The following is a 22,222-nucleotide window of genomic DNA, read 5'->3' on the forward strand; positions in this document are numbered from 1 at the left end:
TCCCCCCACCGCCCAGTCCCCCCCCCCCGGCAGCCAGCGGTCCTGGAGTGGTTCATTCACGCAGCCCAAAGCACACTTCCCACCTCACCCCTCTCTGGAGGAATCAGCAGGGCCCTCCAGTGTTAAACAGTCATGGGGCTGTAAGAGTCTTTTGGGGCCACTGACTGGAGGTTCTGCCAGGTCCACTCAGCACCACAGATCCGGGTTCTCCACTTTAGCGAAGCCGGGACGCTCCCGGATCTTCCAGTAGGTGTCGTTGCTCAGCCAGATCTCATTCCCAGCTGCATCAACCTCATTCCTGAAGGACAGAACCACCCAGTTCCTTTAGACTGACAGGTGAGCAGTGGGAAAAACAGCAATAGCAGCCTTACACAGTTTACGATTGCATCAATGGCCCCCAAATTTAGTCCAGGAAAAGCTGCAATTACAAGATTTAACTCTAACATAACGGAGTATTCATCTTAAACACTTGATTTAACTCTAACCCAGCACTAACATAACGGAGTATTCATCTTAAACACTTGATTTAACTCTAACCCAGCACTAACATAACGGAGTATTCATCTTCATTCTGTTAATTCACCTGAAGAAACGTGGCATGTGTTCCTCTCCTTTTTTGGCTAGCTCCTTCCTCCGCTCCCTCTGTTTCTGCTCCACCTCCTCCTTCTTACGGTCAGCTCCGGCCACATCTCCCTCTTCCAGGATCCTGAAGGGCCACAAAGAGGGGGTAATTGATAAGGGGTGATATCTTAAAACATCTATGAAGCCCCTCCCCATTCACAACTAAATAAGTAACACTTATAGTGGCAGCTAAATGGCTCAAATGGAAGTGTACAGTAATAAATCAGCTCCATCACACATGACACGAGTCAAATGTGTTTCATGTTGATTGGGTGTCCAGATACCACCTTGGATAGGCCATCACATCAATGCACAGTAATTAAAAGAGGTAAATTCTAAATGAACACCTCCATCCTCTGCACTCCATTTGCCCAAGTGTCCCAAATCTGAGGGAGCATAAATGAGTGAGGGTGTGGGTGCTAATTACAGTCTCCAGTGGCCCCTTCGACCAAGTCTGCACAGATGCAGGTCATTTGTGGATGATTATTTCTTCAGTGGTAGCAGGGATTGGTCAATTAAAAAGTCATGCTTGTGTTATTAAGTAACAGTGGACCATTAATCGCATCATAAGTGTCCGGAATGTACTTTTATTAAACCCTTAGCCATTCCATGGAAGTTACTGAACCATGAGTCACACTTAACTGTGGAGGGCAGTACACGCAAGCATGTAGGGAACAGAGGGTTGATTTGAGATTGATGGAAGCTCTGACATTTGCGGTTCCATCCATGTAACCCTACTGGGTCCCTAGTCCTTTGTCACATGGTCAATAAATGTTCCTGGCCCTAGTCATAGTAAAGAAAGATCTGACATTGCTGAAGACCAATGCACTTTTAGGAGCAGCCGGCCAGCAGTCTCACCTCTGATCTGGCCTGAAGCGGGTGTCTGTGGGGGGTAAGACCTTCTGGAGTTCAGGGGTCAGCTCATTGAGCTCTCTGGCGTAGCGAGAGAAGCCATAGTACTGGTAGTGGTCTTCAGGTTGAACGCCTAGAGAGGGAAAACAGGCCTCTGGGTAAGGACATGTTGTACTGGAAAGTGGACTACTGACTGGAGGATGGAGGAGAACCTCTATACGCTCTCATAGTGGATCACACCACAGGACATTAGTTAGGTCAAAATATCAAAATACAATTAGCCGCGCTATATTTCAGGATGGACTACTGAGGTTAGGATCAGATTACGGCGGTACTCACTGGGCTTCCAGAGGCACTGCGGGATTGGCAGGGTGTCACAGAAGATGCCCTCGTGCCAAAGGCCACCGAACCGGTGGACCACCTCGCCTGCTCGGTTCAGAACCTGGCCCTGGACCTCGTTCTTACTGCTATCGGAGCCCCAGTAGCGGGACTGAGGAGAGGATGGATCAGTAAGACACGGGTCAGGGAAACTCAGTAGGTCGTTGTGGACAGCGAGTGAGGAAACCCCCAAGTGAAACAGCTCATGTAAAGCAACAGTGATTCAAACCATTTCCAGACCAGTCCAGGTGGGTTGTTAGATGAAGCCTCACCTTGACAAAGGTGATTTTACAGGTGCAGATGTCACTGTTGTTGTTCCTGATGGTGATGTCTCCGTAGTGCTCCAGCCACCGCTGCTGACTCAGGACGTTGTGAATGCAGGTCACCGCCTTGTTCCACTCATAGTGGTCCCCGGACCTACAAGGTGGAGCAAAAGGCTTTACCGCAAACCGATGCGGACTCTCCACCCAAGCCCAGTGCTGGCTCAAGCCTTTTGGGGGCCCTAAAAACATTTGATTTGGGGGCCCCCTTTCCCCAAGCAGTCGGAGGGCCCTTAGCGGGCAGGGGCCCTAAGCAACTGCTTATGTCACATACCTAGAACCAGCCCTGGCCAAGCCAGTTCCCACACTAACAAACCTTTATTTAAATAACAGCGTTAGTTACAAAGCCACACCAATGACTGCTATACTTGACTGCCACCAGAACATTGTCATTGACTTTGAATGCCATTGATGAAGACATTCAAAACCACATCGTAAAAGGGTTAGATTCCTTACTCGCAAAGACAACCATGATGGAATTTGGTTAATACTCACTTTGGCAATGTCACATGCACTGGCCCAGAGGATATGATCTCCAAAGACTTCCCCCAGAACTTGTTCTTCCATCGCTGGTCTTGCCAGAAGGTGAAATTCTTTGACTCTGCATGGACAGCGGAACAGGGTGGGTGGTGGCTAACCTAGGAAAACAAAAGGAACATTTTAAATAATAGTGTCTTAAATGCAAGATACCTTGGAGATGTTTCTGGAGGTATAGTGCCTTCCTCCAAAGCAGCACGTGGTGTCTATACTAGGACTATTAGGGGAGTGGGGGGGTCAAAATAATTTGGGGTGAAGTCCTACCTGCTCAGCAATGTAGCGGAAGCCACGGTCCTCACGGACACTCTCATAGGTCTCCCCTAGCACTGGGTTGAAGGGCTTGTAGCGGTTCCTCCATGTGGCCCAGGCATAGCCGGAGATGGAGAACACACCCACATACAACTGACAAGAGATGGTAAAGGAGGGGTGAGATCCAACAATATCACCTATAATGCCGTGAAGCCACGAACAACTCGACAACAAGCATGTTGTAAAGACCACCACTGCACGCACACAAAAAATGTATGCAATTCTAAAATGGCTCCGTTTGGATTGGGGCACAAGGTGGGCCGCCTCACCATTCTCTCAAAGGGGTCCTCCGTGTGGTTGGCGATGTCCAGCAGCTCCGAGTACTCCAGCTCCTCGCTCACCCTCTGCAGGAGGCTCAGGGGCTCGTTCAGGCCGCAGGGCATGGAGACACGGGACAGGTCCTTGCCGATGTTGTTGTACAGGATGCTCATGATGCCGATGTGGCTGTTGTCCACGCAGTGCGCCGGCAGGACGGTACGCCGGCCGGTGTTAGTGGGCACCCGGCTGAGCCTGTCCGGGGCATTGGACACACTGGCGCGGAAGTTCCGGGTGATTGTGGCTGCCATGGGGAGAACAGACAGACTGAATGGGAGTACGGTACATTTTTATGCTGCAAATCTAAAAGCCTGAACTATCAAATGAGCACACCATTCGGAAGACCTGGACCTTCAAATGACTCAAGGCCAAAGCTGTCGAGAAAACTAGGATGTTGAAGGGGAAGGAAAAAATATGGGTCTTGATTTCTCAAATTCCATTTAGCAAATGAGAGTTGGACTGAATTGAAGGTGTGAAGTTTAAAGAATATGATACCAATACTAATTAGACTATGTTTAGTAAAAAAAAAAAATTAAAAAAAGAACTGAAACAGTCCAACAAAATCCACAAAGCAGAGCAGAGGAAGAACTGTAAATCACTAACAGGAGGTGTGGACTTTTAGGACGTGTCCATGGTCTGAACCACATTATCGGATGTACAACAGAGCAAAGTATTTCAAAGGGTGATGTGCATCATAAGTTCTTCAATCAGTATGGGAAATACTTTGGCTGCAATTTGCCAAACCTCAATTAATCCTTAATGTTGACCGGCCACAAAATACCTTTAATCTCAGCTTGGTCCGATGATTCTGCCTGGGCAGGCAGAGTTGAAGCTATATTAAGAAAACGGTATAGAATGACATGTACACAATAATGGATTACATAACCCTAATGGGGCAGTATCTCTCTCTCTCTCTCTCTCTATATCTATATAAAATAAAGAAAGTAGATCAAAGTAGACCTTTGAACTCATTAGGAATAACTGTACTGCTCAAGCAATATAAACATAAGACATCTTTCAACTAGTGTTGTTTTCAGTGATTCTACTGCCACTGCCGCAGATGAACAATGACATCCAAAAAGCGGTTGTTCACCTTGAACCTCGTCCGGCTCAGAGTTTGTGGTGTTGGTGACATCACTCAGCCCAGACTCGTCCGACTCGTCCTCTTCATTCTCCGAGGAGTTCTCACAGGCGATGACGTCGGTCGCATCGTAGTACACACTCATGGATTCGGCTGCTGAGGGGGCACGTTGTACCGGGCGACCCACAGAGAGGGTCTTCTCATGGTTGTGGGAGGGGATGGGAGGAGGGTAGGATGAGATGGAGACATACTGCAGGAAGGGCTGGCGCGGGGGGGGGTATGTAGGGGTAATGGGCACAGAGACTGAGGCCACGGAGTCAACATTTTGCAGTTTTATATAAAATGTTCATGCAATTTTACACACTTTGCCCAGGTTTTTGCAGAGCTGTTGTGCTACAACAACAAACAAGTTTGGAGCACATTTTGGATTCTCTAGTGACAGCCTGCCTTACTGACTGGAGACCAACCTGGTCCTGACGAACAGTGTTGTAGGACTCCTTTGAATCACCAGATGAACCAGAGGAGAGGGACAGCGAGTGAACTTTGGTCAGGCGAGACTGCACCTCCAACTGGAAACACAGACAACAAATTGACTTATTACAATGCCATGAAAGAACATGTGCAAGACTAATATTAAACATCCCCCATTTGACAAATCATCACATTATTACATTAAATATGAAACAATGTGAATACTAATATGGTGAGTGGTTGCCCTGAAATCGGACTGATGGTTAAGTTATTTAGATCCACAGAACAGATTATCAACTGAAAAACTGTGGAAACACAGCAATTTCGTTTGCACAGCATTTAGAGCAAGACAAAATGACTTGAGGAATCAGCTGGATTTAAACCTGCCCTCTTAAATCCTGACAGACTAGGTGGAAAACAGAAGGGAGAATAATTCTGTCAGCGGCTTATGAATCCATACGGCCAAGCCCTGAACAGACAGCCCAAACCAGTTAAGGCTACCTTCACAAATCTAAAGGCAGGCAGGAAGACAGAGACACGCAGGCAAGCAGAGAGGCACACAGGCGTGGCGGCCCACAGAAACCTGTGCTGTGGTTTCCGCAAAAACAATGATCTTTTCAAGTAGTTCCATTGTTCAATAGATCGCTGAACTTCTACAGGTTCTTAATGACATTTGGAGCCATTGGTAAAGGAGCCGCAGGATATCAACTGGCCCGTGTGAATGTGTCCAGGGTCACTTCTAACCTCAGACAGTGTACTACACAAGGTGGCCAGTTGACTGGAGGTGGATGAGCGAAGGTCGGGACCACTCCAAGCCTGTAGGACTCGCTCCCGTTCCTGCGTGAGCACCTCGTGGACGGACTTCAGAGACGCATGAACTAAGAGAATAAAAAAAATAAAAATAAAAAAAACCACATTACTTGACTTCAAAGTAACTTTATGCTGTGTCTTCACCTGACCCACTTAACCCTTACAAACCGCACGGAACGAAATGAACGGCGAAAACCCAGAGACGTCCCCCGTACCCTTCTGAGACAAAACACAGATGTCCTGCTGGATCTTCTTGGCTTCCGGGGAGGTGACAACGGGGGTGGAGAGCTGAGAGTACACGTAGTCCGGGATGGACTGTGCAGAGGACGCTCCCACATTCAGGAGGTTGGACGACGTGCTCAGGTGGCTGGAGGTGAACTGAGGAGAGGGGAGGGGGGGGAGGGGGGAGAAGAGTTGTTAGGTGGGAGAATGCCATGTTCAAATGATGCACACACCTGCCCTGACTGACTAGGCTGTGAGAGACGGATCCCCATTACGATGCAGCCGGCTGACAGTTGGAGATGTTTTCCACAGTATTGTCATCCTAGCTTCTTCTAGCTGTATGTGTGATAACTGGCCTGCTTGATAATGCATCCTCCGTTGACATGAGATGCTTTAGATTACCCTTTGGCAAATTAGCCTGATGGAGCTGTAGACTTTGGACTAGTAATGCAGATTTTTTAAATAAGAATACCTCATAAGCTATAAACATACTATGTGCAAAGCATTAGATATTATATTCAGTGTTAATACCCATCCTTAAAGTGTGAATTAACAATGTAAAGGACAGGGAACGAGCAGGGACATTGAGGATTCTCAGTGGCCCGTGATGCATCCAAACAACACTGGTAGCAAGTAACCCGTGTCTCGTCTGGTGCAGGACAGAAGAACTCACCACGCTGCGGGCTTCGACTCCAGACATGGTGCGGGAGTGACCAAATATCTTGGATGGCATCTTCTTGTCTTTCTTGGCCTTGGGGTTGTCCAGTGTGAGATTCTGAGAGACCAGCAGATACATACGCATTGAATGAAGAATGTGAAGTAATGACTATATTGACATTATGCCTTGCTAAGTGTGGCTGTTCACAGGGAACAGACCACAGTGTGTAAAGTGGGGCTGGTGATGTTACCTGCATGTTGATTCGTCGCTCTATGTCGGCGTCAGAGATTGGCTGCTGGCCGGTCTCCAGCCAATTGAGTCTCTGGATGAGTTGGGCCAGCTCGGTCAGCTCTGACTGACAACGACTTAGCTCTTCGAGTGACAAAATGACAGAAAAAGGTTGTTGAGAAATCTTTGGAATCAAAGCTTCAGGAAGAAAACCTGATTCTGAAATCATATTTAACGCTGAATCCCAACTTAACGGCAGACACTTGCACATATTGGGGGAGGGGGGGGGGGGTCATGCCATTTTCCCTTCAGACTCAACAAGTGCCATTTTTGCCCATTGGTCATCGGTGCCCGCATTCTGAATGACAGGTGTCATTCACTCTGACGGGAATGCATCGTCCGGCCACATAATACGCGTCGCTGCCTACAGATGTCCGTGATTTTGGCCCACGCCCCTCGAAAGGTCTGCACACGACTCTGCTTAATGGCCTTGGTTGCCTAGATTAAGTCCGGTAGGGTTTTACCTTGGGAGCATGTATCAGCATCATGGGTCTGTTGGAGCCATGCCGCCACCTTGCTGTTGACCCCTGGGGCAGCTGTGAGCGGAGCCTGCACACTAGGTTGGTATGCTGAGGCGGAGCTGGCGTAGGTTGGATTCTGGGGCCACGAGTGAGAGGGAAACAAATTGTATTATTGTATTATACTTTGTATTATTGTTTATGTAAGATTTGGCAGGATAATAATAAGATAGGCAAGATAAAATAGGTTTTCGGTACACTCATTGGCCCCACACTAATATGGCCGGTAAGGTTTACGGATTCAGACGGCTACTCAACGCAGGGCACACTGGGCGGACAAGTTTGACTACTCACCGCGTCTGGCACACCGTCTCTGTTTCTCTGAGCCAGACTGGCCATGGCTGGCAGTGTGGTGCTGTTGCCCTGGGAGAGGGCATTCAGGACCCCGTGATGGATGCTCATGGCCTCGTTCTTCTTAAAGACTCGGTGCGCGCACAGCTTGGTCAGCCAGATGTAGAACAGGTCGTTGTTCTTGGTCTGAGACCAGAGGGAATTGGACTTCAATAGGAAACAGAGGAAACCTGCTGCGTGCTGTGGAACTGAAAAGGAATGGAACAGAAATATACCTTGAGGTGGTATAAATACTCTCCTCCGTCCAGATCGATGCGCTTGGACTTCTTGTTGATGGACATGACAGCAAGGCTAACATCCAGCGTGCCATGGAGCCTTCCTCTCTGGATCTGACAGGTGGACAAATGACAGCAAATGAAAACATCTAACTTTACTGTCCAGTAGAGGTATCGATTCAAGCACTCCACAGTTGCAGAGTCACATGTGACTGTACATACTTGGATGTACATTAGAGGTATGTGTTTCTGGTGCAATACATACATCTTGCTTCGTCTTTGAGTACTTGAGGATCCCTTTCTCTAAAAAGAAGTACCTCTGAGAGAAGAGACAAAATAATTTTAGACAGTGTAATAAGTGCCAACCAGTAGCAAAACAAAAAACTGTTTTTACTAATCTCCTCCTGGGTTTGGGCTGTCTGCTTCTGTTTCCGTAGAAGCGTGTAAACCACAAGACGTCAGCAGTTCGAGGCTTACCAAAACAATAAAATGTCACTTTCCAAATGTGTTTTAATTGCCTTGCCCTTACCTTGTGCCAGCCCTTCATCGGGTACTTCCTCTTCTTCAGCAGGAAGCCTTCACAGATCCCTGGGACACTCATGTCCTGCCCTGACCCAATCCCTGAACACGCATTTGCATGGTCTTCCAGAACCTCCCAGTTCCTGGAGTGCTGTGGGGGTAAAGGTTTATCATAAATTGTTAGATTACAGACATGCCCAATATTCCAGACATGGCCCAGTTAAACATACTAACACGGCCATCAGAAAGACAAATTAAGACCGTTGGAATGAAACCAGTGATATTGACCAGTTAAAAAGACCAAGACAATAAATTGGAACGACTCAGACACAACCTGGCGTGAGTGGCGTGATGACCCGCTGCTGTGGTTCCGCGTGTGGCCGGGCTTGTAACCGCCTGCTGAAGGAGACTTGTCCAAACCGCTCATCACCGATTGGCTGCTGTTCAGAGAAGGTGGACACACCTGAGGTTCCATCATGATTGGACCAAGTACCTTGCAAGGAAATCTGCCTTTTGGAAAGGCTTTCACTCAGAGGAAATACAGCTCTGGGGAGACAAAGGAAACATGATTTGAGCATACATTAAAAAACATGGAAAAAACTGCCTGTGCACTTCCTCAAGCTAATCAGCGACACGTTGCCATTTGCACGTTTGGCAGTTTTCCTTGCTGCCACAACTGTTCCACGTTTCAAACCTTATGTAATCAGATAAAAATGTCCTCAAGGAGGAAGTGTTCAATTGTTGAAATTCAAGTCTAAGCAGCGCACATCACCTCACACAGGCTTAGGAGAGGAATGAGGGAGACAACCCCATTACCTGAACTCATCCACCCCCTAGCTTCTATGATTGGCTCTGCCTTTTAAAAGCCCATGGTGGACAAACCCATATTCTAGACAAGGTCTGGGAATATGGGCCCAAAACATGACAATTACTACTACTACAAATACTACTATCAACCACAAATCAAGCAGCACATCAGTTTTACATTTCTCTGAAAAATACACACTCCTGAGAAGACTTCAAAAACTCTGAACCAGTGACCTGAACCAGTTAACACACAGAATAAGGTAGAGACATCCCTACATTACAGAAATAACAATTAGTTAAATAAATAAAAACACAATCCATACAATTACTCACATTACAGTTGTCAGAATAGTCCTGGGAAAAGACTCTCTTCATTCTTATATTAGACTCCAACAAGTATTCAAGACAACAGCGACATACCAATGCCCTAATATCAGTGTTATATTCTCCCAAGGGCAGGTACATTACAATGGGGATTGGTGAGTAGGTGGAGCCAAGGCTGAAAGCAGGTGACACACAAATACGTGGAAGGATTTGTTACACAGCAACAGTGTCATCATCTTATTTGTTATTTAGAGTGGCAACCAAACCAGAAGGCTAGGTTGAGGAATTTACTCGTTCAGGAGTAGACCACTATGATTTGATGATGCAAAACTAAATTAAAGACATCCCCTGACTGCTTTGTATCTCACAATACCTGTCTAGGACCTCATTAGTCTTGTCATATTTTGCTTGAAGGCCTATCTTTAAAGGACTTTGTCCAGGGGTTGCCCAAGCTTCTCTTCATAGACCACTAGATCTTCCACATATCCAATTTAAAAGTGGCACACCCGATTCAAACAGACCACTACAACCAAGCTGTTAGCTAACAGAATCTGGCATCTATGCAGAGGTAAAACAAATGTGAAACATCCGGTGGTCTGCAAACAAATGGTTGGGTAATACTTGGTAAACCTGTTCATGTCAATTATAATTTGATCGTTATTGACTTAGAAGGGACACAAAATGTCATTTTGTAAATGGACACTTCTGAACAGCTCCATGTAGTGTAGCTAGTTCTGTACAAAGCTTTCCAGCTTACTTAAAAAAAAATACTATAAGTTGTACTGTACATATACACAATCATTTAGCAAAAAATTTTTAACAAATGTACAGATACAGGTGCTGGTCACAAAATTAGAATATCATCAAAAGGTTGATTGATTTCAGTAATTCCATTCAAAAAGTGAAACATGTATAATGTATGTATACATTCATTCCACACAGACTGATATATTTCAAGTGTTTATTTCTTTTAATTTTGATGATAACTGACAACTAATGAAAACCCCAAATTCAGTATCTCAGAAAATTAGAATATTGTGAAAAGGTTCAATATTGAAGATACCTGGTGCCACACTAATCCGCTAATTAACCCAAAACACCTGCAAAGGCCTTTAAATGGTCTCTGTCTAATTCTGTAGGCAACACAACCATGGGGAAGACTGCTGACTTGACAGCTGTCCAAAAGACAACCATTGACCACAAGGAGGGCAAGGCACAAAAGGTCATAGCTAAAGAGGCTGGCTGTTCACAGAGCTCTGTGTCCAAGCACATTAATAGAGAGGCAAAGGGAAGGAAAAGATGTGGTAGAAAAGTGTACAAGCAATAGGGAAAACCGCACCCTGGAGTGTATTGTGAAACAAAACCCATTCAAAAATGTGGGGGAGATTCAGAGTGGACTGCAGCTGGAGTCAGTGCTTCAAGAACCACCACGCACAGACATATGCAAGACATGGGTTTCAGCTGTCGCATTCCTTGTATCAAACCACTCTTGAACAAGACACAGCATCAGAAGCATCTCGCCTGGGCGAAATACAAAAAGGACGGGACTGCTGCTGAGTTATGTTCTGATGAAAGCACATTTTGCATTTCCTTTGGAAATCAAGGTCCCAGAGTATGGAGGAAGAGAGGAGAGGCACAGAATCCACGTTGCTTGAAGTCCAGTGTAAAGTTTCCACAGTCAGTGATGGTTTGGGGTGCCATGTCATCTGCTGGTGTTGGTCCACTGTGTTTTCTGAGGTCCAAGGTCAACGCAGCCGTCTACCAGGAAATATTAGAGAACTTCATCCTTCTTGCTGCTGACCAACTTTATGGAGATGCAGATTTCATTTTCCAACAGGACTTGGCACCTGCACACAGTGCCAAAGCTACCAGTACCTGGTTTAAGGACCATGGTATCCCTGTTCTTAATTGGCCAGCAAACTCACCTGACCCTTACCCTATAGAAAATCTATGGGGTATTGTGAAGAGGAAGATGTGATATGCCAGACCCAACAATGCAGAAGAGCTGAAGGCCACTATCAGAGCAACCTGGGCTCTCATAACACCTGAGCAGTGCCACAGACTGATTGACTCCATGCCACGCCGCATTGCTGCAGTAATTCAGGCAAAAGGAGCCCCAACTAAGTATTGAGTGCTGTATATGCTCATATTTCTCATGCCCATACTTTCAGTTGGCCAACATTTCTAAAAACAAAATTTTTTTTGTATTGGTCTTAACTAATATTCTAATTTTCTGAGATACTGAATTTGGGATTTTCAATAGTTGCCAGTTATAATCATCACAATTAAACGAAATAAACATTTGAAATATCAGTCTGTGTGTAATGAATGAATATAATATACAAGTTTCACATTTTGAATGGAATTACTGAAATAAATAAAAGTTTTGATGATATTCAAATTTTATGACCAGCACCTGTATGTGGCAAACAGTTAAGTGACCAAACTGAAATGTTTAATCTATAAGGGGTGGATTGGAAGTCGTTTTAAAGTGCATGAAAAGACACCCATCTGACAATGGCATTCCTGAACTGAATCACAGAGATCAAAGATAAGCATTAGGCATTGTCACAATATGATGTAGTCAACACTACACTTGAGGATCAAGACAGTATCCTGTACAGTGACTCACACATTAATAACATGGATTATGATCTTCAATGAGCCGGTTTGAATGTAGTCATTAAATTGTGATATTTCTGTAAAGCTTGGAAATACTAGTTCCTTGTCATCTGGGATAATGGGCTCCTGATAAATTACAATTTGAAATAATTTAAATTTCGTTAGAATGCCAGAAACCATGGACGCAGCCAAATACCATAAATCGCAGGTGTTATTTTGACATACCAACAAGAGGTCTGGTCCTGGGTGGTTGATATTTCCATAAATTGTATTCCTTTTTTTTTTTAACACTTTACCATGTGCGTTCAATTACAAACTGCCTAGAAACATCTACAAACAGAATCATAGCTGCAGGCGGCTACAGGCATGGTTGGAAGACCTATTAACAGAATGTTATCTGGGGGAAGTTATGAGCATAGCAATGAGAAACTATCAGAAGGTAACAAAAAACATGAGACACATCTGTGTTAACCGATGCAGGCCCACTCGATCGCACGTTAATTAACACTTGTTTGACACCTGGGTTGCACGCCGGTAACAAAAAAAATACCCCCAGATGGCAATTGCGTCTCAAAACGGGTAACTACTTAGCCTACAATTACCTACATTTGTTGTACAAACACCTCAAATGTTGAAGATTAAAAAAGTGGAAGTGGAAAAGTCCCTTAAATTCAAATTTCATAAGTTGGCACGTTTGACGTTTAGGGTCTCAGAATTAGAATTATGTTTTCCTTTCAAACCTAATCAAGTTAAAGGCCTAATCAAGTGAAAGCCAGGGGAAATAAATATTGAAATTATTTAGTTTATTTCCGAGAATAAATATTTCTTGCAAATTTAGCATCCCTATTAATCGAATCTAATGCAGATTTAATCTTGTTTCACTATTGTAAATGATAGAAAACCAAAAAACTCACCAGGAAACTCTGGATAATCCAAATCACCGAGCAGCACGAGACAAACTTAAAAAGCCGAAATCTCTAGCAGAAGTCCTATTTGCGTCTTCCCATTTGTCACATCGCAACACTACGTCACTCAATCTTCGAAATTCGAGTGTCTCAGGTGAAAGAGGTGTGGCCGATACATAACAAGTCGAAACGCGCTTTAGTTGAGGTAAGAGTAAACATGGTCAAAACTAGAACAACGTGTCTCACTGTACACACGCTCACTTAATCCCTCAACACTCGTGAAGAATTTAGGATTTAATAAGGATCCTCAATATATCCACTGCCCATTAATCACTGCAGATGTGTGGTGAGTTCCGAGCAAATGTGTTTTGTGACACCTGCTTTATTGTCAGACCTAGCATGTATCAATTTTATAACCATTTAGTACATATACTGTATATTTGATGTAAGTTAGCAGTTCTGAAGTTTTGCCATGAAGCCTCTATCAAGGTATGGGCTTACCAAGCTGGTACCTACCTAATGTTGATGATTTTTGTGATGATTTTATTATTTATGCAAACACAAGGAAGCTAAACATAAAGGTGATGTTCTCAACAAGCCATTTGATATTTAGTTGAATGTCAAGATGTATTATTTATTCCTAACTAAAATGTAATGCCCTGTTAACTGACCTGGGAGCAATTCTGGCTCTAGCCTTTTGGGGGCCTTGAGCAAAATTTGGTTTGGTGTCCTGTCTCTCCTAGCAGTCAGGGCTCCCTAAGCAGCAGCTTATGCCTAGAACCAGCCCTTCCTGGGTAATGGGGTACATTGTAACATTTCACCCCCCTGCTAACCTACCTGGGAGATGGGTACATTGTAACATTTCACCCCCCTGCTAACCTACCTGGGAGATGGGTACATTGTAACATTTCACCCCCCCCCACCTGCTAACCTACCTGGGAGATGGGGTACATTATAACATTTCACCCCCCCTGTTAACCTACCTGGGAGATGGGGTACATTATAACATTTCACCCCCCCTGTTAACCTACCTGGGAGATGGGGTACATTATAACATTTCACCCCCCTGCTAACCTACCTGGGAGATGGGGTACATTATAACATTTCACCCCCCCTGCTAACCTACCTGGGAGATGGGGTACATTATAACATTTCACCCCCCCTGTTAACCTACCTGGGAGATGGGGTACATTATAACATTTCACTCCATTAACCCACCTGGGAGATGGGGTACATTATAACACTTCACCCCATGTCCTTAAAACAGTTATACCAATGTATTACAGACAGATGTAAGTTGTGGGTGGCCCATGTAGAACGTAATAGCTCAAAAAGTCTCTGATTACTTTTAATAATAAAAAAAAGTTCATAGAGTACAACAAAAACGTTTCCCTCAAAAGAAGCTGAGCGAATGAACACACAGATACGAATGCAACATGCATTCATTTAATAGATTTTACTGAGTTGCAGTTCGTACTCAGTCAGACAGTTTAATGAACAAATGATGTCACATGACTCAAAATATGGACACTCATCTTAGAAAGACTCCCATTTGCCTTGTGCAGTGCAGCACACCTCCTTAGCATAGCGATGTTCAGGATGCTGATTGGGTCCCGTGGAATGTTGTCCCGCTCCTCAACACCCATGCGAGGTTGCTGGATGTAGGATGAACTCTGGAATTCTGTCTGACATGTCGATCCAGAGCATTCCAAACATGCCCATTGGGTGACATGTCGTGTGAAGATCCATCAAGTTATACGTATATTTTATATATTTTATTATAATTAAAATGATGAAATGCTGCACAATATGAAGAACCATGGTTAAAGAAGAGACACAAAAATTATTTTGCCTTTTTCATGCCATCAATCAAATCTGTATCTGCATGCCAGATCTAGGTACTGACTCTTCACCTAGTAACCCCCATCCCCTTGGTGATTGCTGGATGCACTGCTAGTCGGTTGCCTGGCTAAACCGGAATGACAAACTTGTCAATCATCAGCCGAACTCACAGTCTGCCACGGAGAGCCGGGCCTAGAATGTTCCAATAAGGGTTGCCCTGACAATGGAATGTGCAGCCTTCTCTCCCTTCTCCCAGCGGCTGCCAGAGGTATCGACGTTTAGCAACAGGCTCTGCTACTTCTGGAAATCCAGACCATGCGACTCAACTCTGAAATACAGGTATAAACATGTATGTAATGGTGATTTGAGAGCACGTGTGTGAGGTAAACGCAGGCTTGTCATGGACGGAATGAATGCGGTAAGTATGCGTACTGAACACAGGCATGTTGGGAACTCAGTGACCGATATCTCTTATGGGGAAAATAATTTCGGTCTGAAATGTGGAAGTAAAATCGCACGTGATTTGGTTAGTTGTGGGACATACTGTAACTCTGCTGCCCACAGGTGACTGTGCAGAAACAAACCACCTGACAACTTTAGCGGCCCCACTCCCATATACTGTTTCATTTATTGAAGACACAGAAAATAGGAAAAGTGGGGGGCAATGGGCAGGGCAGATTTACACTTTAGAGCCAGGATCAGCATATGAGGCCACCTAGACTAGGTTTTTACCAATTGATCTATGCACCCTACTCCAACCAATCCAATTTAATTTCTTAAGCTCAATGAATCTGAATTCGGGCGTGTATTTCACAGCTGAAAACATGACATGACTCATGTCAAGCATTGAAACAATGTCTGTTGTTCCTACTGAATCATAAGTCAAGTCTTATCACCTAGATCCTTCAAGTTTGGCTGCTATTGTCTATTGTCAGTGGACCAACAGGTAGTCACAATCAGTTGCCCTGAGATCAATAAACCTTAGAGATTGATTTGACATTTGACCCATATTTATTTTTCACCTAGAAACACTCCAACCTACACCACACATGCATCTACTCGTTTTTGGTGTTTTTTATCCTTGTGGATTTCTGGGTTTCTTATGGGGGTGTTCTGGTCACCACATGCACACATGAACACACAGGCCTGGATAGGAAACCAGTCACTTGTCCTAACCACTAGGCCACATTACTGCTCCTGAAAATCACGAGTGAAGCAACTGCATAGTTACTGTTGACAAACAGTAGAAGGTGCAATAACAGGTTATCATTACTGATTTACATTCAAAAGAACAACAAAAAAACTTCATGAAGAATGTGCTCACAGTAATGTGCAGCCCTGACTCAATGAATGTGGTCTCTCAACAACTTCAACCAGTCTAAACAAAGACAAATGGCAGAGTTACCACATACCGGTCTCCAGGGGAACTTGGTGAACTACATAACCTTGTCAAAGCACAAAAGCCATTGTGTTGAGTTCTGTTTTATTCCTGTGTCACCATACAGCATTTTACAGAAGACAAGAAGCAGTAACAAAACCTCCCCTATTATATGACCTGAACGGTGAATAGGTTGTGTCAATCAGCATGGGGGGGGCTGAGTGTTTCTGTTCACACACTCTACATATTCTATATTAATGCAAGGCTACCCCCGCACACCCATATCCTAATAAACACATATATCGCTCTCTGTCCAGTTCTATCTCTGTCCATCTCTCTGTCTATCTCTGTCTGTCTCTCTGTTTGTCTGTCTCTGTTCGTCTCTGTTTGTTTGTCTCTGTCCATCCGTCTCTGTTTGTCTGTGTCTCTCTGTCCGCCTCTCTGTCTCTGTCCATTGAATAACAGTGTTTACAAAATCTCTCTTCTCTGACTGCTTTTTTTTAATGCCGTCCTGTCTCTATAGCCAGGGTATGGTCACTGAGTCCTGTCTCTAAAGCCAGGCTATGGTCACTGAGTCCTGTGTCTATAGCCAGGGTATGGTCACTGAGTCCTGTCTCTATAGCCAGGGTATGGTCACTGAGTCCTGTCTCTATAGCCAGGGTATGGTCACTGAGTCCTGTGTCTATAGCCAGGGTATGGTCACTGAGTCCTGTCTCTATAGCCAGGGTATGGTCACTGAGTCCTGTGTCTATAGCCAGGCTATGGTCACTGAGTCCTGTGTCTATAGCCAGGGTATGGTCACTGAGTCCTGTGTCTATAGCCAGGGTATGGTCACTGAGTCCTGTCTCTAAAGCCAGGCTATGGTCACTGAGTCCTGTGTCTATAGCCAGGGTATGGTTGGTGTATTTGTACATACAGTAAATAACTTTTGATAATAATATCCTGGATCACATTGCGTGAATCCAAAATCGAGTGTCTCTTTTCTCAACATGGAGTGCTAAGAGCAATCTCCCAAGTTTTGCCCTACAAGCTCAGTTAGAGGAATTTCTGTGAACACCAAGAATAGGGGTTAAGTTTATGTATCATCTTACTAGTGGCAAAATAATCTCTGCATGCTTTCTTTGTTAGAGAATTTATGGCCATGACAAAATGCCCAGATTAACTTATAGTCAGACCTAGGTGTGTATAACTGGTGGAGTGTTTCACGGTTGTTTCTCCCAGGATGAGATGGTACCTGCTCTCCTGACATCTGGATCATTGCTTTGTTTTTTTACGTATTGATAATGCCCAATCCGTACAGTACTGTTTTAGTAAAGGCAAACTGTTGTAGACCCTGTTTTCTCAGTGACAATATAACTAAGTCATCAGCATATAAAATATACTTTATTTATTTGTCTTCAAGTGAAAGTCCCGGAGATGTAGAATGTTCCAATTTGGTAGCCAGTTCATTTATATAAATATTGAACAAGGTTGGACTGAGATTGCAAGAAGTTTTAAGAACATACCTACATGCCATATTGAGTCAAAGGCTTTTATAAAGTCTATGAAACAGGCAAATATTTTCCCCTTTTTACAGTAGTTTCGTGGACATGTTTTTTGATCTAGGTGTGAAGCATATATATATATATATATATATATACACTCACCTAAAGGATTATTAGGAACACCTGTTCAATTTCTCATTAATGCAATTATCTAATCAACCAATCACATGGCAGTTGTTTCAATGCATTTAGGGGTGTGGTCCTGGTCAAGACAATCTCCTGAACTCCAAACTGAATGTCAGAATGGGAAAGAAAGGTGATTTAAGCAATTTTGAGCGTGGCATGGTTGTTGGTGCCAGACGGGCCTGTCTGAGTATTTCACAATCTGCTCAGTTACTGGGATTTTCACGCACAACCATTTCTAGGGTTTACAAAGAATGGTGTGAAAAATCCCGCTGTCACGTCTTCCATTGAGGAAGCAGAGGATGAGGGCTCAGAGGTGGACTCGTCCATCACCCGGGCTGAAGTCACAGAGGTGGTCAAGAAACTCCTCGGTGGCAAGGCACCGGGGGTGGATGTCTCTGGATGTTGTGGGGCTGTGTTGGTTGACACACCTGTGCAACATCGCATGGCGGTCGGGTACAGTGCCTCTGGGATGGCAGACCGGGGTGGTGGTCCCTCTTTTTAAGAAGGGGGACCGGAGGGTGTGTTCTAACTATAGGGGGATCACACTTCTCAGCCTCCCCGGGAAAGTCTATGCCAGGGTTCTGGAGAGGAGAATACGGCCGATAGTAGAACCTCGGATTCAGGAGGAACAGTGTGGTTTTCGTCCGGGCCGTGGAACACTGGACCAGCTCTATACCCTCTACGGGGTGTTGGAGGGTTCATGGGAGTTTGCCCAACCAATCCACATGTGTTTTGTGGATTTGGAAAAGGCATTCGACTGTGTCCCTCGCGGCATCTTGTGGAGGGTGCTTCGGGAATATGGGGTCCTGGGTCCTTTGCTAAGGGCTGTCAGGTCCCTGTACAACCGAAGCAGGAGCTTAGTCCGCATTGCCGGCAGTAAGTCAGACTTGTTCCCAGTGCATGTTGGACTCCGGCAGGGCTGCCCTTTGTCGCCGGTTCTGTTCGTAATTTTTATTGACAGAATTTCTAGGCGCAGCCAGGGGCCGGAGGGTGTCAGGTTTGGGGACCACACAATTTCGTCTCTGCTCTTTGCAGATGATGTTGTCGTGTTGGCTCCTTCAAACCAGGACCTTCAGCATGCACTGGGACGGTTTGCAGCCGAGTGTGAAGCGGTGGGGATGAAAATCAGTACCTCCAAATCCGAGGCCATGGTCCTCAGTCGGAAAAGGGTGGCTTGCCCACTTCAGGTTGGTGGAGAGTGCCTGCCTCAAGTGGAGGAGTTTAAGTATCTAGGGGTCTTGTTCACGAGTGAGGGAAGGATGGAACGGGAGATTGACAGACGGATCGGTGCAGCTTCTGCAGTAATGCAGTCAATGTATCGGTCTGTCGTGGTGAAGAAAGAGCTGAGCCGCAAGGCGAAGCTCTCGATTTACCAGTCAATCTACGTTCCTACTCTCACCTATGGTCATGAGCTTTGGGTCATGACCGAAAGGACAAGATATGAAATGAGCTTTCTCCGCAGGGTGGCTGGGCGATCCCTTAGAGCAGGGGTGTCAAACCGGTTCCACGGAGGGCCGAGTGTCTGCAGGTCTTTGGGTTTTCCTTTAAATTGGTTCCCAGGTCAGACCTGAACAACCAGGTGGGGGTAGAAATTAACCAATTAGTGAACTAATTAATCAATCAGGTACAAGGTGAGAGCGAAAACCTGCAGACACTCGGCCCTCCGTGGAACCGGTTTGACACCTGTGGCTTAGAGATAGGGTGAGAAGCTTGGTCACCTGGGAGGAGCTCAGAGTAGAGCCGCTGCTCCTCCACATCGAGAGGGGTCAGCTGAGGTGGCTTGGGCATCTGTTTCGGATGCCTCCGGAACGCCTTCCTGGGAAGGTATTCCGGTCCAGTCCCACCGGGAGGAGACCCCGGGGAAGACCTAGGACACGCTGGAGGGACTATGTCTCCCGGCTGGCCTGGGAACGCCTCGGTGTCCCCCCGGAAGAGCTAGAAGAAGTGTCTGGGGAGAGGGAAGTCTGGGCATCCCTGCTTAGACTGCTGCCCCCGCGACCCGGCCCCGGATAAGCGGAAGATGATGGAATGATGGAATGGAATGGTGTGAAAAGGGAAAAACATCCAGTATGCGGCAGTCCTGTGGGCAAAAATGCCTTGTTGATGCTAGAGGTCAGAGGAGAATGGGCCGACTGATTCAAGCTGATAGAAGAGCAACTTTGACTGAAATAACCACTCGTTACAACCGAGGTATGCAGCAAAGCATTTGTGAAGCCACAACACGCACAACCTTGAGGTGGATGGGCTACAACAGCAGAAGACCCCACCGGGTACCACTCATCTCCACTATAAATAGGAAAAAGAGGCTACAATTTGCACAAGCTCACCAAAATTGGAGAGTTGAAGACTGGAAGAATGTTGCCTGGTCTGATGAGTCTCGATTTCTGTTGAGACATTCAGATGGTAGAGTCAGAATTTGGCGTAAACAGAATGAGAACATGGATCTATCATGCCTTGTTACCACTGTGCAGGCTGATGGTGATGGTGTAATGGTGTGGGGGATGTTTTCTTGGCACACTTTAGGCCCTTTAGTGCCAATTGGGCATCGTTTAAATGCCACGGCCTACCTGAGCATTTTTTCTTACCATGTCCATCCCTTTATGACCACCATGTACCCATCCTCTGATGGCTACTTCCAGCCGGATAATGCACCATGTCACAAAGCTCGAATCATTTCAAATTGGTTTCTTGAACATGACAATGAGTTCATTGTAATGAAATGGCCCCCACAGTCACCAGATCTCAACCCAATAGAGCATCTTTGGGATGTGGTGGAACGGGAGCTTCGTGCCCTGGATGTGCATCCTACAAATCTCCATCAACTGCAAGATGCTGTCCTATCAATATGGGCCAACATTTCTAAAGATTGCTTTCAGCACCTTGTTGAATCAATGCCACGTAGAATTAAGGCAGTTGTGAAGGCGAAAGGGGGTCAAACACAGTATTAGTATGGTGTTCTTAATAATCCTTTAGGTGAGTGTATATGTTCTGTTGTTCGGTTTTTGGGGAGGAATCCAATTTGGCTTTTACTTAGGACTGACAGTCTGTGTCTGTCTCTCAGTCTGTGTCTGTCTCTCTGTCTCTGTCCGTCTTACTGTCTCTGTCCATCTATTTGTCTCTGTCCATCTATCTGTCTGTCTGTCTCTGACACTGCCTGCCTACTGTCAGATCCACAAACTTTTTAATCAGGGTGGGTTTATTATTCAGTGTTTCAAAATTCATTCATTCATATTTGATTCGTATTTTTACTCATTTGTCATGTTTGGTGTACTTTGAGACTACAATATTATGATGGTAAATACTTATAATCCCTTGTAAATGGGCTCCAAACCACCAGCATTTTGTGATTGGCTTGTTGAACTTCCCGGTGTGACTCATTGAAATTAGTTTTTGGTCCTGGCGTGTGGATCACACCTTTATTTTTGTCTTCCTAAGATTCACTGCAATAGTCATAGTAATAGTCACAGCAATAGTCACTGTAAAAGCCTTGTACAATCACTGCCCTCTAGTGGTCAATCATAAAACATCCTCAATGTTATATAGGAGACATATCAAACGTTTCCACTGTTTTAAATTGCACAGTGTGGTTGATAAAAATAATTCCCTAATATGATTTACACATTATATTTGAAACACAGTAGTGAATAATTCCAGAACGGCAGGTGCAAAGGACAATACAAGCATGAAAATTGGCATGGATAAAATCTGTATTATTAATAGGCTATATGGACTGTGTGTTGTTTCATGTTCTTAAACATCAGTAGTATTTCTCAATTTTGGACCCACTGCAGTGCCTATTCACGGTACCATCCTGAGATGGACAATGGAGTTGTATCCACTAGAGGGCAGCACTGGAAGGAGATCTCTAACAAACACTCCTAGACTCCATCTCAAAACCATTGGATGAGAAAGCCAGTGGTCCCTTCCCTCTTACCTTCTATGGGGTTTAAGGAGATAAGGAGAGATAAAAACAGAATGTGAGGTGCAAGCTATTGAGGTTTTCCCTTTCTGTGTTATTTCACCAATTAGCTTTGTTGATAACTGGAGTGCTGCCAGCGGTGGCCATGTTCTGGCGCCTCATCTTCAACATGTCTGTGATGTATACTTTCTTCAGGTCATCCTGGAAACTACGTATTCGATAACACAAACTTTACAATCCCAGTTATGCAACATGTAACATTTTCAAATAATTTAGTTACTGTAGAAGAG

The 22,222-nt window shown here is 45.0% G+C and overlaps 1 protein-coding gene across 5 annotated transcripts; it reads right to left on the bottom strand.

The window, feature by feature from the left end:
- Window positions 1-8: 8 nt before the first annotated feature.
- Window positions 9-13,232, bottom strand: LOC105013243 (oxysterol-binding protein-related protein 7). Of its 5 annotated transcripts, none has more exons than XM_010874627.5 (22): window positions 13,133-13,232; window positions 8,800-9,011; window positions 8,476-8,616; window positions 8,212-8,265; window positions 7,947-8,060; window positions 7,675-7,857; window positions 7,327-7,459; window positions 6,825-6,946; window positions 6,590-6,691; window positions 5,910-6,072; window positions 5,629-5,762; window positions 4,881-4,982; window positions 4,426-4,609; window positions 4,114-4,164; window positions 3,287-3,576; window positions 2,973-3,110; window positions 2,667-2,809; window positions 2,124-2,268; window positions 1,813-1,963; window positions 1,480-1,606; window positions 584-706; window positions 9-298 (listed from the first exon to the last, which is right to left on the bottom strand). In XM_010874627.5, exons 2-22 carry the CDS (start codon window positions 8,941-8,943, stop codon window positions 187-189), a joined length of 2,856 nt encoding a protein of 951 aa, XP_010872929.4. In that variant the 5' UTR covers window positions 8,944-9,011; window positions 13,133-13,232; the 3' UTR covers window positions 9-186. The 5 variants fall into 5 exon arrangements, with proteins under 5 accessions (XP_010872929.4, XP_028978861.1, XP_019906177.2 ...); XM_029123028.2 differs by having other exon boundaries at window positions 8,797-9,011; XM_020050618.3 differs by lacking the exon at window positions 13,133-13,232 and adding an exon at window positions 9,606-9,712 and having other exon boundaries at window positions 8,797-9,011.
- Between the last annotated feature and the right edge of the window lie 8,990 nt (window positions 13,233-22,222).

Source organism: Esox lucius, chromosome 11 (assembly GCF_011004845.1).
Source record: "Esox lucius isolate fEsoLuc1 chromosome 11, fEsoLuc1.pri, whole genome shotgun sequence".
In the NCBI taxonomy this organism is placed as follows: Eukaryota; Metazoa; Chordata; class Actinopteri; order Esociformes; family Esocidae; genus Esox; species Esox lucius.